Source organism: Varanus komodoensis, unplaced genomic scaffold (genome assembly GCF_004798865.1).
Source record: "Varanus komodoensis strain SLA01 unplaced genomic scaffold, ASM479886v1 scaffold16, whole genome shotgun sequence".
In the NCBI taxonomy this organism is placed as follows: Eukaryota; Metazoa; Chordata; class Lepidosauria; order Squamata; family Varanidae; genus Varanus; species Varanus komodoensis.
The window spans coordinates 10,717,796-10,738,543 of NW_025335468.1; the positions used below are offsets into that span (position 1 = coordinate 10,717,796).

At 39.8% G+C, this 20,748-nt stretch overlaps 2 protein-coding genes across 10 annotated transcripts in view; one reads left to right on the forward strand and one right to left on the reverse strand.

The window, feature by feature from the left end:
• GTF2H1 (general transcription factor IIH subunit 1) overlaps positions 1–15,206 on the reverse strand; it is a 34,178-nt gene extending 18,972 nt beyond the window's left edge. The window contains exons 1-6 of one of the 6 annotated variants that reach the window (XM_044426063.1): positions 15,056–15,206; positions 14,883–14,970; positions 9,540–9,663; positions 7,997–8,165; positions 4,847–5,039; positions 2,887–3,049 (exon numbers count right to left, since the gene is read on the reverse strand). In XM_044426063.1, coding sequence (XP_044281998.1) covers positions 2,887–3,049; positions 4,847–5,039; positions 7,997–8,150 — 510 coding nt within the window. In that variant the 5' untranslated portion in view covers positions 8,151–8,165; positions 9,540–9,663; positions 14,883–14,970; positions 15,056–15,206. Of the gene's footprint in view, positions 1–2,886; positions 3,050–4,846; positions 5,040–7,996; positions 8,166–9,539; positions 9,664–13,912; positions 14,082–14,515; positions 14,838–14,882; positions 14,971–15,055 lie in introns of those variants that run through there. The other 5 variants (XM_044426062.1, XM_044426064.1, XM_044426060.1 and 2 more) reach the window with 5 other exon arrangements.
• Positions 15,006–20,748, forward strand: part of HPS5 (HPS5 biogenesis of lysosomal organelles complex 2 subunit 2) — a 34,070-nt gene continuing 28,327 nt past the window's right edge. Inside the window, exons 1-4 of one of the 4 annotated variants that reach the window (XM_044426056.1) lie at positions 15,006–15,062; positions 17,347–17,511; positions 19,827–19,937; positions 20,337–20,401. In XM_044426056.1, coding sequence (XP_044281991.1) covers positions 17,404–17,511; positions 19,827–19,937; positions 20,337–20,401 — 284 coding nt within the window. In that variant the 5' untranslated portion in view covers positions 15,006–15,062; positions 17,347–17,403. Of the gene's footprint in view, positions 15,142–15,354; positions 15,589–17,346; positions 17,512–19,826; positions 19,938–20,336; positions 20,402–20,748 lie in introns of those variants that run through there. The other 3 variants (XM_044426057.1, XM_044426059.1, XM_044426055.1) reach the window with 3 other exon arrangements.

Below are 20,748 nucleotides of genomic sequence, written 5' to 3' on the forward strand. Positions count from 1 at the left end.
TCTCTGAAGCCTCTAAAGATGGTAACTGATGGGTAGGTTCAGGCCAAGGATGGTGGTTCTTCAAATACCACGGCCCAAGCCCACTGAGCACTTAAAAAGTACTAAAGGCATCTTAAATAGAGCTTGGAGTATCTGGGAGCTAATGAAGAAAAGTGAAGAACAGAATGTGTTCACAGTGGTAGGTCCCAGTCAACAGTATAGCCACTGCATTCTGAATCAGTTGATTTTTCCAATGTTCTCCAAGGGAAATCCAATACACAACACATTAAGTAATCTTGTAGTCAGGATGCTATGATGGCACAGGTAACTGTGGTGAAGTCACCTTGCTCTGGGAATGAATTACACCAGCCAAAGCTGGTGAAGGACACCACAAGCTACTGATGTCATGATTATGTAACACAATACAAAGTATACCAAGAACTTGAAAAACCTATAGCAAATATATTTCAAGTATCAATGACATAGAACATTAAAAGTATGTTAGACTTTTTTACTATTCTCTTTTTATTTCCTTTTAAAGAAATTGGTGTGGCATCCACAATAATGATGCCCTGCTTATAAAAACATTTTCTACGTCCTGCAGTTCTGCTGCAAAATAAAGGGTCTAAGACAAGAGAAAGATGGTAGAATTAGAGACTGCTATAGAAATGTCAATATAGGTACTCAAAGATATTGAAAGTTGTAGGATGGAGGTTCTGTATGTGCAGAGGAGATTTTGTGTGCTTGTTTGTGCGGAACTGGCTGGGCTTGCTTACTCTTACCTGGGCACTGTCAGACCCCACACTGTATCATCAAGGCAACCTGAGCCCTCCCTATCATGGAGCTCATTGAGACTATCTGTGCTGGGGCAGCTGCAAACAGCAACAATGTAAATAACAGCACCAGCCAACACACACTTAAGGCTTGTGTGGAAGAGGGAGAAGGAAGATAGGAGGAAAAGTAGACAGGCACTAGATAAAGCAGATAGGTGAGGGGGAGGCAGAGAAGAAATGGCAAGTGGACAGAGACCCAAACAAAAGGCTAGTGAGGTAGGATACAAAGGAAGAAAGGCTTCTTATATGGGAAAGCCCAGCTACCACTCCTCTGGACTCTTGTCTGAAGCTGTTGAGAGAAGAGACCTCTCCCTCTGCCTACATTACCCCTTTAAGAGCAAACTTCAAAAAAGGGTTTCAGTGGACTTCATTGCCCTGGGCTGGGGGGGTTAGTATGTTCTTGTGCAAGGTAGCAGGGAGAGAGCTGAAAATGGTTTAGCAGCTACGGACACTGTTTCTCCTCATGCATTTGGCAAAGACTACTGTGGGTGGATTATTTACCTGCCTGGTATCAGTTCATACTGTAAGTAAAGGTGGAGAGATTTTTCCCAACAAATGAGCTATTCCTCTTATGTCCTGCTTGGAGACTACCAATGTTATGAGTACAACAATCCTATTACTTTTTGAGCTAAAGCAAATTCTTAGTTGCTGTCTCTCTCAAGGAGTCAACAAGTTTGTGTGACATAGTAACCTACCTTGTAAATAAGCCACACAGTGTAACTTGTCTGCAGAACCACCCAAAGTGTGTCTAACGGATGTTCAGGTTATTCTCCCCTCCCTTTTCACCACCAGTCCTCCAGCTGGTATCCCAGGAGGCTCTGTACCAGAAACTGCCTTATCATCCCCCTACTCTGATTGCAACCCTGTTTATGTTTGTTCTCCTCGGCCTTTTTTGAAGTCTCATGTTGCCACCAGTGAAAGTTGCTCTGCCAACATCCAAGAAGCATTTTGGAGCAACTTTATTGGCATGTTAACCTTAAAAAATGGGGGGGGGGTGAGCAAATGCCTTCATAATGTTATGGTCTTTTGAAATTACACAAATGCACACTTGCAGCTGTCAAAAATATATGCAGTCTCAATTGGTCTACCACCTCATCAGCTACAGTTGTCAAACTGTAACAGAATAATAAGGTAAGAGAATAGAGTTGACAGCTTTTAACTGTCAAGATGTCAACCAGAACAACTTACAAATTGGGGAAAAATACTGCAAAGCTAAGTGCACCAAAAGGGGGTAGCCTGTAGATTCCCCCCTCAGCAAGATAATTCACTGAGTTTTAAATGTTACACTGACACTTCTCAATGCTCAACAACTTTGGGACAATTCCTAAGTGTCCATCTAGTCTAGAAAGGAAAGAATTAAAGTTCACTCCCTTTTCATTGCTCCTTCTCAGAGCCATTTAAAAGTGGGAAGGGGGTACCTCAGGATCATCACTGTGCTTAAACAGGTTGTCAAAGCGGCTTGTTGCCCAAAAGCTAGTTATCTACAATGGGTTGCCATGTCATGCAAACGCAGTTAATGAAGCGAGGAAATTCTGATGTGCCTTTGACATAAGACTCATACATACTGTGCCACAGTTCTTCCCAAAACTTTTGCACCTGAAATATGAAAACTTAATGGACTGTGTTTCAATGAAGAATGAAACACTAGCTGACAAAAGATATTAAAAGAACCTCTGTATGCACAAAGAACTGCACAGACATATGCATCAAACTTTTGGAATCCAAGCCATAGTTTTTCCACCTTGGCTAAAACATAACAGGCACCCACAGTTCAATAACATGTAGTTTATGACAATACATGTGTTTGTGCACATTCACATGAGATCCTATGTATGTATATACTGTTGTGCATGAAATATGTATTTCAATATAGCAGGATTTTAATTATAGTAGAATTTAAAAGCAAAACTGTTTTTGCACTAGCTACACTCACTTCAGAAGACTAACAATTGTGGCTTAGACTCTAGTTGCAATTCAAGTAAAATTCCATGTGAAAAAGTTTTTCCTATCAAAAGCCATGCATGTACCTAGAATAAGTAAAATATGTATAAGTAAAACCATACATGTAACATACCAGAAAAGCAGCTGAAATGCCCACTTCCTGCTTATTAGTTACTGTAGCATTATCCATGGCATTTATGCTTAGACGGTTGGACCAGAATTCCTCAGCACTGATCACTTGACTCACAACAAGGTCTTTATAAAGTTGGAACAAAAGAGGATCTTCCTGAAGCATTCTGGGAAGAGAATTTTACAGACAGATTCAAACATTGAATTGGTCTCTAGGAACTAGAGTTTCTGTGCAATTTATAAGATAACAGCAATGACAATATTTTGGGTACTAAAGGAGTTAAACAAGTCACTAACTTTTTTCAAAATTGAGATGATATCCAGTAGTGTCAACTACTAGAACAAAATTTCTACTTGTAGAAGTTCGTGTCATGTCTGTGCAAGTGTCAAATCCAGCAGTTTGATTCCAGTTGTGCAGAATGATGCACAAGCCATTACAACTTTATTAAAACTGGTGGTGTTTGCATTAATTGTGCTAGTTCTGATAGTAGTTGGACATGATGGTGGAACAACAGAAATTATTGCGATGTTTTTGGTAGCAAATCACTGGATATAACTCAAAGTATCAATTATGTTCATAAAACACAACATCCTACAATCAGGGTTGTGTGCAGGTTGACATGGAACCATTGATTGGTATGTTGTGTGCACCCAGCTGTTTCTTAAACAAGAACAACACAGATTTCACAACCCAAAATAAACTTTGGGTCATCTTCATGGGTTGGTTGCAGTTAAAGTTTTTTTTTTTTTTAAAGGACAGCTGGGTTTACACAATGCACTTGTAGTTCAACTCATTCTCAACCCTGAGTGTGGGTTGCTGTGTTGTGTGAACCCAGATTATGTATGATAAAATAGTCTAAGAATGAAGGAAACTACATTTCCCTCATATCACTTAGGAATCCTAAGAATGCAGCACAATCCTTAGCACATCAACTGTAGAGTTTTATTGGTCTTGCTCCTTAGCAAGTACATTTAAGATTACAGCTTCTGGTTCTGAAGATATGAAACACTGAGGGGATAATAATATTATGTCTCAGGAATACTACTTTTTTCTCTTCTTAACCAACTGTCACCTACAGGCAATTTAATGAATTAATGCAGTGATGAATTCTGCTTATTTATTTTACAAAATAACTGCTTTCTACCATTTCAAATTCTGAAATAGTTTTGAGCTTTAAAACAAATCTCTAGAATTGTTTGCCTAACATCTGTTCCAAACTTAGCTGCTATGAAGTATAAATGAGAATTTATACTTGCTATGTTGTGTTGCATTTCTGACTTCCAGTTTGAAGGACCAGGAACAAGCAATTTGCTCCTGTGTTTCTCTTCCCTATGGTTTGAGTAAACCAGGAGGGGACACACCAGGGTTTCAAATTTGACACATGGTTTCTAAATGTATTCTTCAGTTTCATATCAACAAAAACACAATTAAATTGTAATACTATACAAGTCAACTAAAGAGTTCAATGGGACTTTCTTCCAGGTTATAGGTCTGCAACCTTTTTTTTTTCGCCACTGTTACCAAGCAATTTTTGAATATCCATTATACTGACCTTCTATGTGCTTCTTAAGGGTTTCCTAAAAATAGATGGCTTAAGTGGAAGCCTTTCAGAAGAATTTCACTACAGAGTTGATGTGATACTGCAAGCCCAGATACTCAAGATATAATATTATGTTTTTACTAAACCAATGAAACCTGATTCAATAAAAGCTAGTATACTCTACATTGCAGAATCAATGAACAGCAATGTGTCTCTAACTACAGAGACCAGTTTCATCTCTTCCATGTCAAAGAGATATATGTCCTATGCCATTAGTGAAGCAACTATGCTTCTGGAAAACAATTAGAGACAGGAACCCCAATGTTTTAACTATAACACTCTTGGCATTTCTGCAGAACAACTTCAACAAACTAAGAACAGACATTAGATGGTATGAACATTATTTTTCATTAGCCATCTTACCTGTTTTTTTCCTCAAGTTCTTTATTGGCTTTCCTCTTGAACTTGGGTAATAGCTGCTGAAGAAGATCCTTTACTGCATCTCTCTCTTTTACTGCGGTACTTTCATTAGAGAAATGGAAGTTGGTTGTATCTCCTGCATGCAGTACCAACTGAAGCTGAATCTTAGCTTTTCCTTCAGGACTGATTTTCTGACCTATATTTAAAGAAAGTAATTTACACAACAGAAGTTCCCCAAAAAACTACTCATGTGTAACAATAAAGTAACTGCCTTAAAACTGCCTCTTGTTTTTACTGCATTGTTTTTTGACTTACATTGTAACAGCTTTAATTTGTTGAAAGTACCGTGCTTCCCCGAAAATAAGACCTATCCTGAAAATAAGACCTAGTACTATTTTTGGTACTTGCTAAAATAAAAGACCTACCCCAAAAATAAGACCTAGCTGCGTTTATTCCCAGGGCTAGTGGGGAACATAAAGAGCCTTTTTAAACTTTATTTTTAACTTAACTTTAACTTAATGCACTGTGCGGAGGAAACAGGTTTATGCAGCTCTGCTCCCTCCGCTCCCTGTGGAGCAAGCAGAGCCACATAAGCCGATGCTTCCTCTATAGCGCCAACTCCTGTCACAGGCGGAGTGATACCAAATGTACTCCACCTGTGACAGGAGCCGGCTTATGCGGCTCTGCTCCCTCCGTGGTACAGAGAGCTAATAAAGAGTGTTGCAGGGGATGTGGCAGTTGATTATTGATGATGGTTACTGATGATTAACAAAACCCTTTTCCCTTACTGATAATTAACAAAAAACTTTTCAGTCAGCACCTGGCACCTGCCCACAGGAGTTGGCGCTATAGAGAAGCCAGGCAGTGGAAGGAGCGGAGCTGCATGAGTCAATGCTTCCTCTATAGTGCTCGCACCTGTCACAGGTGGAGTGATACCAAATGCCCTCCGCCTGTGAGGAGCCGATAGTGAAAACACACATCGCTCATTCTGGCCAGCAATTGGTTACCAAATTGCTCTTGGGAAGGTATGGCACCCCTGATTGCCCTGATCACCCTAGTCTTAACTTTGCCATTCACTTTGCCAATCACTCCTGCCATTCACTCCTATTGTACAGTCTTCGACCTGTACAATATTATGGTATTATGGTATGGTACAATATTTAATGGTAGATTTAACCAGAATATTATTTTGACCTCCAGACGAGTGCAAAAAGAAAGAACTATTCCATCGAGTACAAGAAAAGAATCATAGAGGACTCGTGTGGCAAGAATACAGCTTACTGCAAAGAGAAGTTGAATCTCCGATTGGTCCAAAAATGGTGAGCAGATTACTGTGTTTCCCCGAAAATAAGACCTAGTGTGTTTTTGTGAGCCAGAAAAAATATAAGACAGTGTCTTATTTTCGGGGAAACACGGTAATACTGAACACTGTGATTCAATAAATGCACAGTTCACATAATCAAAAATCAACCCTGATGGACACTGGTTAGACAGATGGCTTTCCTAATAATTCTGCCTAAAATCACCCTAGGGCAGTGGTGGCAAACCTATGGCATGTGTGCCGCAGTGGGCACGCAGAGCCCTCTCTGTCGGCACACGAGCAGAGTCACCCCAGCATAGCTCCAGCAGCCAAGCATCAGATAACAGTGCACACAGGGGCCATGCGCATGCTCAGAAAGGAGTAGCGACGCCAGGCGATGACATCACAAGCCGTGACTCGTCTGGGCTTTTGAATGGCCGGTCAGTGCACTGCCAAGGAGATATATATATATATATTTGCTTGGATTGTCTGTGAGTTTTAATACATTCATTTTTATTAACACAAGATTTTAGCTTCGAGTTTTCTTAAGAAAAATTGAAATTTAATATCTAAGATTTAGTAAACAGATGTTCTAATTAAGAGACTGAGATTCTTTTAATATTGTGCTGTCCCCCTGGCATATTTGAATCTGCATTGCTGGCACTTTGTGATAAATAAGTGGGTTCTGGGTTGCAGTTTGGGCACTCGGCCTCTAAAAGGTTTGCCATCACTGCCCTAGGGGAAAGTCTGTGGATCGTATTTAACTTATTCTAGTCCCCTATTCACATAAGTCATAGACTCTTATCGAGTTATAGTCCATCTTCATAATTGCATATAATTCCACAAGCACTGGAGAGTCCAGTGCTGGAAACTGCTCATATAAGCACTACCAATTATTTTTCACAAGTGCCGCCCATGGCTTACAGAACAGAAATTTGGCCATTTGATAAACTGTTGTCAGCACCATGACAAAACAGCTGCAGTGGGGGCATGGCAAAGCACATGTATCCTGCCAGAAGCATGAATACAAAGCAGAGATGGGGGCCTGAATCCTAACACTCTAACTCAGGTTGCATTAAAAATGCAAAAAGTTTTGAACTTCACCCCTCAGCATTCTTAATCATTGAATCCAAAGTCCAGAACATCTGGAAATTCATTTCTGCCCATCCTTTCACTAATCAGCTCCTTTAAATCAACAGGTTTCAGTACCAACAGAAATTGATTTCAGTTTTCAGCACTCACAAAAACTGATCCACCACCAGCCAAGGGGAGTGCTAACTAGAGACCTTGGCTCATGCCAAGGAAAGAGCTGGTCACACTCTGGTGCCTTACAGGCCCCAAACTGCTTATACTTGCTCAAGACAGATAAATGGTAAATTTGCATTGAGCTTGATCTGAGTAAAATGGCTCATTTGTTCTACCCTCACTCCAACTCCTCAACATAACATATACTGCCACAAAAGATTATCTGACACCCCAGTCTAATTTATTTTAATTCATAACCACCTGGAGATAATCCACTGTGAAATCCAATGTTGTCTGCCAACCAGTCAACAGGCACTATGGGTGGATCAGATTTTCCCTTCCCACTGCAGCTCCCCACCCCAAGTTACTGCGCAATTTGCAAAGGTTTGGAGCAGAGTTGATCTGGGTGCCAAGGGAAGTAGATGGAGTAGACATCGTATTATGAAACACTGGCCAATATGCATAAACTGATATACAAAGGAGCTCAGTATTTAATAAGGTTTTAACTTTCTTTGACTGGGATCCTGTCTTTCTTGTATGTTTCAGTACTCGATGAAAGTGGCATGATGAGATAGGTATTAGGCATTCACTAGAGAGTTTTTACTTACATTTTATGTCTGCATACATATGGCTGATTGTGAATCGATCTTTTCCCTCAGGTGCCCAGGCTATTCTTTCAGCCATAAGATAAAGAGCCCCATCTTGTTTCTTTTGACGCACCTTCTTTACTACTAGTAGAACTTCTTCAGAAGATGTTGCCATTGTGGCTGTAGGATCCTGCATTAAAAAAGCAATGCAGTATTCTTTTATTTTTTTTTTAAATGGGTAGTATTCAAACTTGCTTCCTAAGTTTTAAAAGTTTTTAAAAGTTAAAAGTTAATATATTAAAGTTAAGTTTTAATATAGCATTTCCCATTAGCGAACAGAAGTGACTTGTGACAATGTGTTTGATAATTCTTATGAGAAGCCTGTTATTAAGTTAATATTTTTTGTCTTTTAATCAAGTTAATAACTGGAAGTGAACAATTTGAATAAACATGGGCATAATCTAGGAACACCAGAACTGACCAGCTCCCCATTTTTTTTTTATCCACCCCCTTTTCCCTTTCGAATAACATCAAGTTGGAAAGTCAGATGCTACTTTAAGAGCAGGACAAACATACACTTTCTTGATACTGGTGGGGTGTTTCTTCTGTATGATTTATATCCAAGAAAAGAATGTTTCATTGCTATTTGAGGATCATGCTTTCTGAACTATATAAAGGACAGACAAAATAGCTAGCCTCCACACTAAGACAGAGCTGACAAATGGCATTTTCAGATTCTGAATGCAAAAAAGTGAGCATCCAGGTCTGAGATCTGGTGACATAGTGGTTAGGAGTGTCAGACTGAGGATATCTGGTCACTAGTTCCTACCTGACCACAAATCTCATTGAATAACTTTGGATCAATCACTGACTCTACTGATATATGTATTATCCCATCAATCCATGCCTTCAAATAGGGTTTTTAATCCAAATAGTTTCTAATTCCTTTCTTTATTTCAATATTTATTTTAACAGTATTATGCTGAGCTTACTAATGATCACTTAATAATCGTGATTGTTCATAATTTTATTCTTATTGGGCTTTATAAACACAGTCAGTATTTATACCATTCACAGGGATTTTCGAGTAACACCTTAATTGCAGAAACATGAACAGTTAATAGAGTTTATGAAACAATGAAAGATATCTCTTTGTGTTCGATACGTTTAATGCTATAAATATTGGTTGATGGTACTATATAGTTAAACTTCAGGAATATGAAAGTTTTGTTGGACTTAACTACTTTATTATAATAACTCTGACTCCTGTAATTCTGGATGGATGTTATGGGAAGATTTAATACGAATTAAGGTGCTGAATCTGCTGGGATTGTGAAAATCTACATTGTTGCAGCATTCAATAACTATTTAGAAAACCCCTAAACCTCTGCCAAGTTTATTTTCTGGAAGGTCCAGTGATAAAAATCAATAAAGCTGCAAATGTTCAAATGTAGGGGAAAGGTGATTTCTTTGCATTTGAGGCCATGATGCCACAGAAACATGCTTAAGATACAATGTACATCTGCAAATATTTTGTAAGGACATATGGTCCAATTCTACATACCTCTAAAAGAAAGATGAACCAATTTCTTTGTTCTCTGAACTAAAGCTGATTACCCAGTTAACTGCAGATTACAACAAGGATGTTGCAAAAAGTGGAAGCCCCATGTCAATTCCACCCTTTCATTCTGGAATGCATAAAAAAAACTTACTGATGCCCTGGTGTCATCATAACTTGCATTTTTCTACCCTGCTTCATTTCACTGCCTGCTTCAGGTGCAGCACAGGCAGGGAAATACATAACAATCAAATATAAACACAGATAGAGTTGATGACATATTCTGTAGAGACAGAAAGCTCGACAAGGGGCTGTTGGTTTTAAAGATGCTTTTATCTTCAAAGTATCCAATATGAGGCTAGCATTAACATGAACTACACTGTACAAAGTCATCCCAAGCACAAAGCCAATAGTGCTTACTGGCATAATGTTTCCATGGAAAACCAGTCATACCACTAAATCATATTGACATTGTCCTAGGGGTGACTTCCACTAGCACAATGTAATTTATGTTAGCACTTGTGTTGAGTTGGATAGTATCCTTAGATGGAAGCTCACATGAGTGTAGATGGTTCCTGAAATAACCAGGCCCTGCACCATTCAGAAACTGAAAGATTAGAATCACCACTTTAACTGAATCAAAAAACAAGTAGGCAGCCCCATGCAGAGGATCAAGTGAAGTTCCCAAACTGGCTTTAAAGTAAAATGAATGATTGCAGATATTCATTTTTCAGTCTTTCATCAAACATTTCTACAGGCAAATTATGATAGCATTATTTTACCTTGAAAAACCAAACAATAAAACTTCTTAAAGGCAAATGAAAATGTTTGAATGGCTGAATGAAAAGACAATTTTAAATAGCTAACCCAAGTTTTATGTTTTCTTAACGTAAGTCTTCAACAAAAGATTTCCCAAGGTCACTTTGCCCAATTTGAATATCCCATCAAGGTTATCATTTTGTGCAGGATGTGTGTGTGTGTGTGTGTGTTTACTTCTCTAAAAGGTTACAGCACAATCCTAATGCAATGTTTGCAAAACCCTACGCTCATCCAATGCAGAGCAGCAGGACATTACTAAAAATCATCTCCCCCTCCTTTCTGGAACAGAATTCCAATTATGGGATTCACTCAATAGGAGAAGCAAAGTTTGGTTCTGCAACTGACACACTCAAAATATCAAAGGCTCAGGCCAATTGGTGTTATATGCATTCCTGTCACTATCGCTACTCCATTTCCTAAACTTTGTTATTCCACATGGACAGTTTTACATTAGCTCAACAATGGAAAATACATTATGAATCAAAGGGTTGGACAGGGCCATTTGGTCACAAAGCAGGACATCATTGGCCTCAAGAAGAAATTATCAGCATTACAAATACACCAAAATTCCCTTTTTGCTAATGATTTCAATTCACTGTGACAGTAAAAAGAAAACATTTTCTACCATAGTTTGAGAAAGAAATATTTTAGATTACTTTCTTTATATCGTAAGACTTCAGTGGAGATTTATGAAAACCTGTTAGGAAAAATCCTTTGGCTGGTAGTCACTGTTGGATTACCCATAGGAAAAAGCGCTGTCAAGCCACAGGAAAAAGCAAAGCCCCTGCTATAACCTCAGAACAATCTTTAAAGGTTGCAGAGGGGACTCTGCCTATGAAGAGATTCTCTGCACTCTCTAAGTTGGTATGGTTCTTTCAGCACCTACTGAGGCCCTGGAGCCCTGAAGACTCCTAGGGACAGAAGCTGGAGGGCGGGTGTTCTGATGGGAAGGAAAGGGAGAGGTGATGCCAGCTTTCGCCAAATCCAGGCAGTGCCTCAGGCTCCTCCTTCTGTTTTTGGGGAGAAAGGAAACATTCAGATGACTGAAATTGTTTTTGGGGGAAAGGGGCACGCAGGGATCATCTTTATGGGCATCCAGCTGAGTTCTTCCTGTGTTCACCTTCTGAGTTCAGAAGTTTATGGGCAGCCACATGGGACTGTGTCCTCAGCAGGGTAGATTTGATATAAATCATGATTTAAATAACTTATCAATAAGACTACATTTAAATCCTGGTTTTCTACACAATTTGCATACACGTCTGTCTCACCCATAGGTAGAGGAACTTCATTAAAATATTCCCAAACTGGGTCTCTTTTACAGCCTGCCACCAGTATAGGTTTTCTCCTCCCGGAAAAGAATAATATGATAAACCTCAGGCTAGACACAAAGAGATAAAGACTTGGACTATTCCATTCAAAAGGGTTCACTTTTATTTTTTACTGCCCCTCCCTCATCACAGTTCTTGGGCAGATCTATTCTACTCCAACAATCTTTTTCTAATCATTTTTTTAAAAGCTCAAGAGGTAAGGGATTGACTCTGTGTACATAGATTTGCAAAGGAACAATTGGATTAAGGTCTTTTTCTCAACTCTGTATGTTTACTTTAAAACATTATTGCTGTGAAGAGGAGGTATGTGATCTCTGCAGGCACAAATTCACAGCTTTCTGCAAAACCGAGCATCTGTGATATCTTCTAGATAGAAAAATTGCCCAGTAATCTTACAGAAACCTCTGGAAGAGCATGATATTGTGAATGGATTAATGGATTAATTAACAAAAAAATTAAAAACTGCATAAAAATACAGCCTCGTGCTATATAATTAAGAACAGAACTTTATTTCATGATGAATAACCTTTGGACTAGCATGTATCTTAAATAAGAAACTATCTTTAGATATTTCCTCAAAAAGCATTTTATCCAAAAAAATCTGATTTAAATAAAAAAATCTGATTTTTAATTTTTAAAAAATCATTGTTTTTTATCCACCTTGGTCCTTAGGCCCCCCAAAATTGTCTGTGGAGACACAAGATTATTTGGAGCTCCACCCATGGGAACTCTGGACTGCGACTCCCAACTTGGAACCTATGCACCACCCACCCTTGCTGCTGGAGTAGAAAGACCCATGCTGGATGCCTGAGTGAGACTTGAAATCAGTCTCAGGGGGTGCACGGGGTGAGGATGAGGCAGGGCTGATACAGCCAAACAGCACCCCAATTTCTTTCCTTCTCACTCTGCAGAGCTTCATCTAGATGGTCAAAAAATGGCTAACTAGATGAAATGTAGGGTGTAGAGTGGCAGAAATTGCCCTAGCACCCCATGCCATATACTAGATGCACATTAGCCTTCAAGCTTTAAGTATAGAGGACACTGGATTGTACCCTTAGGTACAATCTTTGGCCAATGTAAGATTGCTTCAATGCAAGTTTTGGCAACAAGCAAACAAAAAAGCCCCCACCCCCCTCCAGGCTTTAGGTCACAAAGCTATAAAGGGCAGTAGGCAACCTACGTCCTTCAGAATGGCTTGGGCAACTTCTCCCATAATCCCTGAACAGAGACAGTGCAGGCTGGAGCTTATGGAAATTATGGTGCTCTTTAGAAGCATTAAACTATATTACCTATTAATGTGTCAGCCAGTAGGCTGAAAGCTGCTTTAATGGTTATTCACTAAGATCACTGGAGTTTAAGTCAGATGAGTGGTTAGACACAAGAGTCTTCATAGCTGTAGCACCCTGTTATGGAATCTCTCCCCCAGGAGACTAGCTTACTGCCTATATTATTTGGTGCCAATCAAATAGTTTCCCCTTCTCCTGGGCATTTTAGATACAGATTTTACAGTATTTTCTTGTAGAGTACTGTACTAAAATAACTATTTTTGCAAATTCTATATTTATGCACTTATTACATTTCTATACCACCCAGTGGGTGAAGATCTCTGGGCTTCTCTGCATATTATTTTCTAGGCCAATTATTGCTTTTCTTGCATACTACTTTTACTCTTTTATTGTTTAATCCAGATAACTTTTGTTTATAGATGAACTAAAAATATTGTACATTTTGAATAAATGTACTATACATTAAGATCGATTGTTTGCATTATTGAGATGAATTATTCCCAAATCCCAAAACTGACAAAATCTTATATTTCAATTCTGTTATAATCTCCAGATCTCTTGAAAGCCTACAAAAAGTTTGCTCCCCGCCCCCCGCCCGCAAACATGCTTTTGGGGGAGAATGCATGAACTGACTTTTGCAACAGTGATTCACACAGCAAAATACAAGGATTTAAAAATGATGCATCATCCTATATTCCTTAGCACCCATGTCCTTCTCTACAAAATTCTGTCCCTACTCTATTAAACCATTCCTCACATAAATGAGGGAACCCAGTTGGGGTGCATATAATCTCACAATACTTCTCCTCAAGCAACCTCTACCAAAAAACCTAGCAAACAGAAGTACTGATCCCTCATTTGCCAAATATACTTTAAGAAGATCAAAGAAGGATGTATGTTTTCCTCCATGATTTTTCTTTAAATGGGAAGTTTATTAGCTACTTACCTGATAAATGCTGAAGTATCTGGTAATACAGCCACCAAAGGCAACTGTTTTTTCTGGAAACACTGGTTTTCTTTCGTTAATTTTATACTTTGCACTGCACAACCATGAAAATAAAATGCAAGTATACTTCTCAAATATATTTGTCAGAACACTAGTCTGTTCATCCCCAAGATTATGCTCTACAGTTTCAGGGTCTAGGTCTCAAATCCCTTAACCATCAACACATCACCCTATCAATTCATTAACCGACCCTTTCCTTTTACTTATGCTACAATTGACACAGTTCTTGACGAAGGGCCAGAAAAAAAGAAGAATGAGAAAGCAAACAAGCTAGTCAAGAAGCCTCTACTTCCTTGTAGAGGTCTACAAGGGTATTGTCTACAATATAAAGCAGGACAAAAGAAAAATAATACTCAGATGAAAAGCGAAAACTATTCAGAGATGGAAAGTGAGACGCTTAAGAAAAACGTGCTCCCTCACCTTGTCAAACTAGATTCATACTGTATCTTCCAGGTGCCTATAATGCACACCCCGCCCAATCCCATGCACCACAGGGAGTCTAACGCATTAGCAATGAGAAAGAAAAACCCCATCCAGTCTCACCTCGCTTCCCCGCCCCAGTGGAAATAAGCGAGACGGGCCTCCCGCCCCGGAACCACTGAGTCCAGATACGCTCCCTACCGTGAGCACAGCTCCGGAGAGCCCGGGGTGTTACTACTAGTTCCTCTTGTTCCTGCAGGAGATACAGACACGCTCTCTTCAAAAGAACCAGGGCACCGAAGCCCAAACGCCTCCTCGCTCACAGCGCAAAGAACTCCTAGCCGCCGTTGCCGCCGCCTCCTCCCGGGCCATGGGGCGGCCAGGCAGCTCGGCAGAGGAGCACGTGACCGGAAACAGAAAGCTAACCCACACCAGGAGCAAGACCACGTCACGTGACAGAAGAAGCTAATACCACGGCCATGACACTTACCTGCTCACGTGATGAAACCTGTCAGTCGCCAGGGCCCTTTCCAGGTCACGTGAAGGCCTGCTTGCATCGCCGCCGCCATGACAGTGTCCTGGGGAAAAAAAGTGGGGGGGAGGGTGACGGTACAATAACAACACGGCTGCGCCTGCCTCATTCCTTACGAGACTGTTCCTTACGAGTCCGGTACAGCGGGCGACTTCGCTTCTTTTTTTCCCCATCCGTTCTTCTTTCGGTATCTCAGACGGGCCCGGATCCGTTCTAGGTCGTCGTCGTCAGCGCCGCGCTGGGGGGGGAGGGGGATCTTGCCTGAGCAACGGTCCGAAGGAGGGGGGAGCGAGGGGAGGGGAGAAGAGTGCGCGCCTTCGTCACGTGACGGAGTGCGAGAAGGGGGCGGCTGCGGGGTGACGTGACAGCGTGTCAATCTCGCGGGGGGCGGGCGCGCCGGAGTGGAAGCACGCGGAGAGGCCGGCGCGAGGTGCAGTCACGCGCTGCCTGGGTGCCTTCAGGGGCGGAGTGGGGCGGCTGTCGCTGGGCTAGTCTTCGGCCGAGAGTGGGAGTGAGCGGAGAGGCCGCGCAAATTGCGAGGGTGCCGCACCCTCCCTTTGCTTCATTTTTCTGTACCGAGGCGATTTAAGAACGGAGAGCCTGCAACCGGCCGAAAACTATATTCGGCATTGTTTGGGTGTGGGTTGGAAGAACTTCTTTTAAGGTACCGCTACTTCGGTTGAGAATTTGTGTTGGGTATGCAGGAGTCCTCTTCATGGGCTTGCTCTTGCAGCTTGGTTGTATATAACTGAAGTTGTTCCCTGTCTCATGCACACTTTATCTTACGCTATTGTTTATTACTCCGTAGATTGAAATTCTGGTCGTGATGTATACACGATATAAAGAGGAGACAATTCCTTATTTGACCAAGACACTTAGCCATCCCCAAATTGTAGTGCAAGCCTGTCTTTAAACTTAAACCAAAGTGCAGTTCGCTTTTTTTCTGTATCAGTCGCATCTCTGGAGCAGTCCTTTTGAGACTGCTCTGGGCTAGAAATCCTTTTAGAGATCGCTGTAGGAGATAAGACACTTCATGTCACTATTATCTAATGAGGGATGTAAGGAAATTCAAACTTATTCAGCCTGCTTTTGTGCCTTTGATCTGAAAAAGTAACTGTAAGAAAAGAACTGGAAGCACATTTCTCGCTGGATATGGTTCTTATGTGATGGCAAAGGTTCAGAAATCACACCCTCCCCCAGCTTGGAGAAAGGTTGGTTAATTCTGGCCTTTTCCAACTCTACTATTTTGTGATTGACCAGATCTTGTTGGAAAGCAGCAAGAATAGGTTGTTTCCTTAACCTATCTTGAATCTTAGGATAAATCTTTATTAAATTTGCACACTTCTTTTCAATACACTAAGAATTAATGGTTGCTAACAAGTTGAAAAACTATATACAGTAACAGCTAAGCTGAATATTGCAAGGAAGGCAAAGACTGGCCCTTTACTGTTGTGCTCAGGTCTTTGAGGTACTCTTGGTGGAGTCAAGATTTTATCCTTGCACCAAGATTAGTAGCAAGCAAAAATTTCGTCTAGCTACTGTGGCCTGCTAAATTTGTGTGTGCTTGTGTTAAGATTTGAATGTTCTTGCTTCTTAGTTCTTCGCTGAACACAAGCTACAAAAGCAGCCTAAATAAGGAACTATTTTGCACATCCTTTTTCTCTAGCAACTTTAACATTGTAAGGGGGTTTTTGTAGCCAATATGTTCCTCTTTTAAGAAAATGAACTATTTTCAGTTAGGTAGCTTAAGAAGCCAACCACAATGGAAAATATTTTTGAGCACTACTAAGACATGTTTTGACAATCAGCAAGAAGCAATACTTAAATTATTTATCAAAGAGAGAAAGTTGATCTATATAGAATATATGCTGCTGGTCATAAAAAATGTTCAAAGCAGTTTATGTACCAGAAAGCAGCTCACAAACATGTTGATTGTTTACAGTCTGAGCCAGGGCAAACTTCTATAAGTATTTCTGCCTTGAACAAAGAAACAGATTTACCTCAGTTTACACCTGAAAGCACCTGTTTTTCACTCATGCAAACAGATTTGGATAAGACTAGTCCAAGCTGCTGGCTTATGGAAGTTGAAATCCTCATAAGAAGGAACTTGATGGAGCTGACTTTCTTCCTCACTGATGTCGGTGATGGCTTCAACAAATAGTAACCGGACCACCAGATTAGATTTAGAAGTAGACAAGATAACATTGAGTGGACATGGAGGACACAGCTGTTTCTGCTGTCAGGTGTTCTTCATGCAGCTAATGGAACAAAAGTAGCTGCATATAGGCAAGAATGTTGTTGGTCTTTCATGGATATATTAGCAATGCTAGATCCTGTGTAATAAAAGCAGAAATGAATATTTAGGAAACCAACTTTTACTTGAAGCAGTGAAGGAATCGTATTTTATATTTAATTCCTATAGGTGGGAGTGAATATGAAGCAGTAACTGACTTGTAGGAGTCCCTTGTAACTGAAACCGATGATGTCTATGCCAGTTATACCTGAATCTTGCAGCCATGTATTGGCAGAGTTTGAATGCTTCAATCCACTGCTCTCTGCTCTCAGGCTGGATTCTAGTCGTCTAAAGGTATGTTTGAGTTATGGTTGGAATTATGATGTTGATGTACTCATACAGCATTTACAGTTTCCATATATTTGTAATCCATGGCAGTTGATGTAAGGTCCTACAGGTTTTTGGATGGCAACTCCAAGCATTCCTGAAAATTGGCACCATTGAGGCTGATAGGAGATGAAGTCCTAAACATCTGGTGGGCATCAATTTAGTGAAGACTGGTCCTGGAAATGTTAGATGTTTAATACATTCATAGGCAAAATCAGTCTATTGTACAATCTTAATAGAAGTTTTGCAGCTAAGGCAGGGGGAGTTTTTAAGCAAAGAAAATAATTAAAAAGCAAAAGGAAATGTTATGCTTTGAGGATTGGCAGGGGAGATCTTCATGGTGAACCATTTTTCTCTTATTTTTCAAAAAAAATTGAAAAAAATTCTCTTAACCATATTATTCTCATGTTCTTTATGTTCTTGATTTAATAAAGTAGGAGGGAACATGTGATATTGTACTGATTTGAGTGGGAAATGGGAAATTGTTTGCTATAGCCTATATAGCATATTGGTAGGTTCCATTTACTGATTAAATTTATATCCTGCTTTTCCACCAAGAATGACATTCCAGTTGGCTAACAGTGATAATACCAATTAAAACAGAACTCTAAACAAATAACATGAAAAAATTAAAATTAGTTAAACTTGTTTTTAAGTTTGATCAAGTTAAGATTCTGACAATTCAATGAACTGTTTGACTTTGCAATAAGCTATTGTTAACATTGCAAGAACATGCCTCAGTGAAAACTGGGCCTGCATATTGTACTTTTGCCCCTTGGAGAAGGACTTCAAAAGCTTTTTTTTCTCTTTTAGATTAATCTTTAAAACCTGGTTTTTAATTTTATCCAGCAGGTGTATGGTTAGTGATCAAAGAGCTGGAACTACAGCTCAAAAAATAGAAAAGCAAGGGAGCTTTGGTGGGTCACAACTAGCAGAGGCACTGAACAGCTAATATATTGGCATCCCAAACTGCCTTCCCTTGCTTCCCACCAGAATGTCCCCTTTGCCCCCTTTCTGAGGCTAAATTTCTCATACAAGTAACTTGTACGGCTCTTTCTGCAGTGGCTCTGTGGAGGATATTCTGGGGTTGGATCACTGACTCCCTGTGGGTTGGAGCACTCTGTCCGATCTCGGGTTTTACAGGTTTCTTAACTACTCGCCTATTTCAGCAGATTTCAACTCTCTTCCCATAATGCTGTTGGAGCATATTCACTCTTAACTTTGGCCTTTTTTCTTGCTTTGTCTCTGCCTACAAATAGGCAAATGGGGTATGAAAGCTGAAGGTGAAAAGCTGAAAATATGTGTGTGTTCAGGTTGAAAATAGTTATATACATTAATGGCTTTACCATCAATTTAGTCTAAATTAATAGAGATCTGTAATTTGAACACATGAAATCCTGTTCTAAATATCAGCTCTATATAGTTGGTTAGTGACCAGTGGCATTTCTCGATGGAGGGCTCCTACTGCTAAAAAAAAAAATAAAATACAAGGCATTAGGCAGGTGCAGGTGTTCTGTCCCTTTTTCGTGAACAGTTTTTTCCTGATAAGAAACAAGGCAGAAACTGTTCAAAAACAAAACATTATCTGGTTTAAAGTTCCATGAATAAGTTTGGGTGATGCACAGTAAAACTTTTGGAAGTATCCCAGGCCAGAAAATGGCTGCATTGGAGGAAGAAGGTATGCATAAATCCATGTAATGCACAAGTTCATGCAATACTAACATCCATATAATACTAACTGGTGAAGAGCTACATGCAAAATGTGCCATTCATTTAAAATTGAGAGAAAATTTTATTTATTTATTTATTTATTTATTTAGGAGACTTCTATGCCGCCCCATTCGCCGAAGCCTCAGGTCGGCTCACAAATATAAATAAACTTCCTTAAAATAATATAAATTAACAGTATAAATTAAGTCGCCCTGGCCAAAGAATAAAATGAATAAATACTATTAACAATTAAAATGACATTTGAATAAAAAGGTCTTCGCCTGGTGCTGAAAAACAAATAACGACGGCTCCAGGCGGACCTCTCTGGGGAGCACATTCCATAGATTGGGCGCCACTGCAGAGAAAGCCCTCCTCCGAGTACCTACCCTCCTAATGTCTTGTTATTGTGCTAAGAAGCCCCTGGTTCTCTTATAATGGCTTGGTAGTAAGAGTGATTAAGTTCCTCATGTCTGCTGGGGTTTTCCCCTTGAAAGTGGAAGTAAAACTATCCATGATAGCAATATTTTTATGCAGCAGTGTGATGATTTCTTACTGTATCCTTTTTTTTGAAGTGCACATGCATAGCAGTTTCTCGAAAATGGTTGGCATTGGGTAGTTCAGGTGGTGGCCTGAACCTCATTCACAAGGAGAGCTGGAAACAGAGGCTTTTTCTCAATCATAAGGTAAGATTGAAGGGAAACTTTAAGAAATCTCAGGCTAAGAAAGATGTGTAACCTTCAGAAGCTGAGAATCTTCATTAAAACATCCAATAGTGAATGAGTAAAACTTTCATTTAAATATGTAAAACTTCTTTGAGTACTGCAACAGAAATAGCGCTCAATCTTTTTGGTTGCTTGTTTGGTTATTAAATGGCTGAGAAAATCCTTTTACAATGTGAATAGTAGCTAGTTTAGAAACAGTAACTAGAACTGAATCAAGGAGCTGGTGAACTGGTAAAAACATGTTTAAAAGAGGCTGGGAGTGAGTAATCAGTATGGAAGATTTTGTATAGCAGCTGTGGGTTGGAGATTTTTAAGGAAGTGAATGTTAATAGGACCAATTTGATGACTTTGTCTTGGTAGGAAGGTGCCATTTCCCGTGTTGCATTTTGCTTGCATGATGAGGACTATGTTGCTGTAGCTACAAGGTGAGAATGCTTTTTTTAAATCTCTTGTCTCTGGTTATAGTACTGGGCTATTATGCCTCTGATAAAAAGAATTGAGATCATGAACATGAGGAAAGAGATGAAGGAAATGTACAGCTTGTGCATTTTCTTACATCTGTTCATATTTTTTCCCTCTTTCTTCTCTCTTGTGTGCAAGGGAGGAGGCTAGACACTTCCACTGACTGCATCTGACAGATTGTGATTTATGCAACTGCATTTTCAGATCCTGGTTTGGAGAGAAATTGTGGTTTGCACAAGTCATTATTTACTGCAATTGAATAAACTGTGGTTTGCACCAAAACTAGAAATGGAATCTTTCCATCTACTCC